At 69.9% G+C, this 485-nt stretch overlaps 1 protein-coding gene across 1 annotated transcript in view; it reads left to right on the top strand.

Moving 5' to 3' along the window:
- AP5Z1 (adaptor-related protein complex 5, zeta 1 subunit) overlaps positions 1-485 on the top strand; it is a 23,565-nt gene extending 23,080 nt beyond the window's left edge. Inside the window, exon 25 of the mRNA XM_010845802.1 lies at positions 171-485. Within this exon, the coding sequence (XP_010844104.1) occupies positions 171-441 (271 nt within the window). The 3' untranslated portion in view covers positions 442-485. The remainder of the gene's footprint in view (positions 1-170) is intronic.

Below are 485 nucleotides of genomic sequence, written 5' to 3'. Positions count from 1 at the left end.
GACACAGTGTCTGCACGAGCCTCCCAGCTGGGTGCCAGTGGCCCCGGCTGTGGGCACTTTTTGGAGTTAAGGCCACACTAGCCCGTGCTCCTGGCGGCCGGGCCCCTCCCTGAGCCCCCGTCCACCTGAGGGGTGCGCCTGCGCTGACAGGCTGGGCCCCCCACCCTCAGGGTCTCCCTGCTCCTGTCCAAGATGAGGACGCTGGCCCAGAGCCCAGCCGTGGGCCCCGTGCACGGCGAGGACGATCTGGGAGCCATCCGCACACGGGCCACCGAGCTGCTGAACCTGCTCAAGATGCCCAGCGTGGCCCAGTTCGTGCTCACGCCCAGTGTGGAGGTGTCCCAGCCCCGCTATCACCGCGACTGCAACACCGCCCTGCCCCTGGCCCTGGACACGGTCAGCCGGCTGCTGGAGCGCGAGGCAGGCCTCCTGCCAGGGTGAGGGAATGGGGGACCCAGGAGGCACCAGGCTGCAGAGCCTGGTGT

Source organism: Bison bison, unplaced genomic scaffold (assembly GCF_000754665.1).
Source record: "Bison bison bison isolate TAMUID 2011002044 unplaced genomic scaffold, Bison_UMD1.0 scf7180017864223, whole genome shotgun sequence".
Lineage (NCBI taxonomy): Eukaryota > Metazoa > Chordata > Mammalia > Artiodactyla > Bovidae > Bison > Bison bison.
The sequence above is the reverse complement of the archived record's forward strand: the minus strand, read 5'-3'. Positions and strand labels throughout refer to the sequence as shown.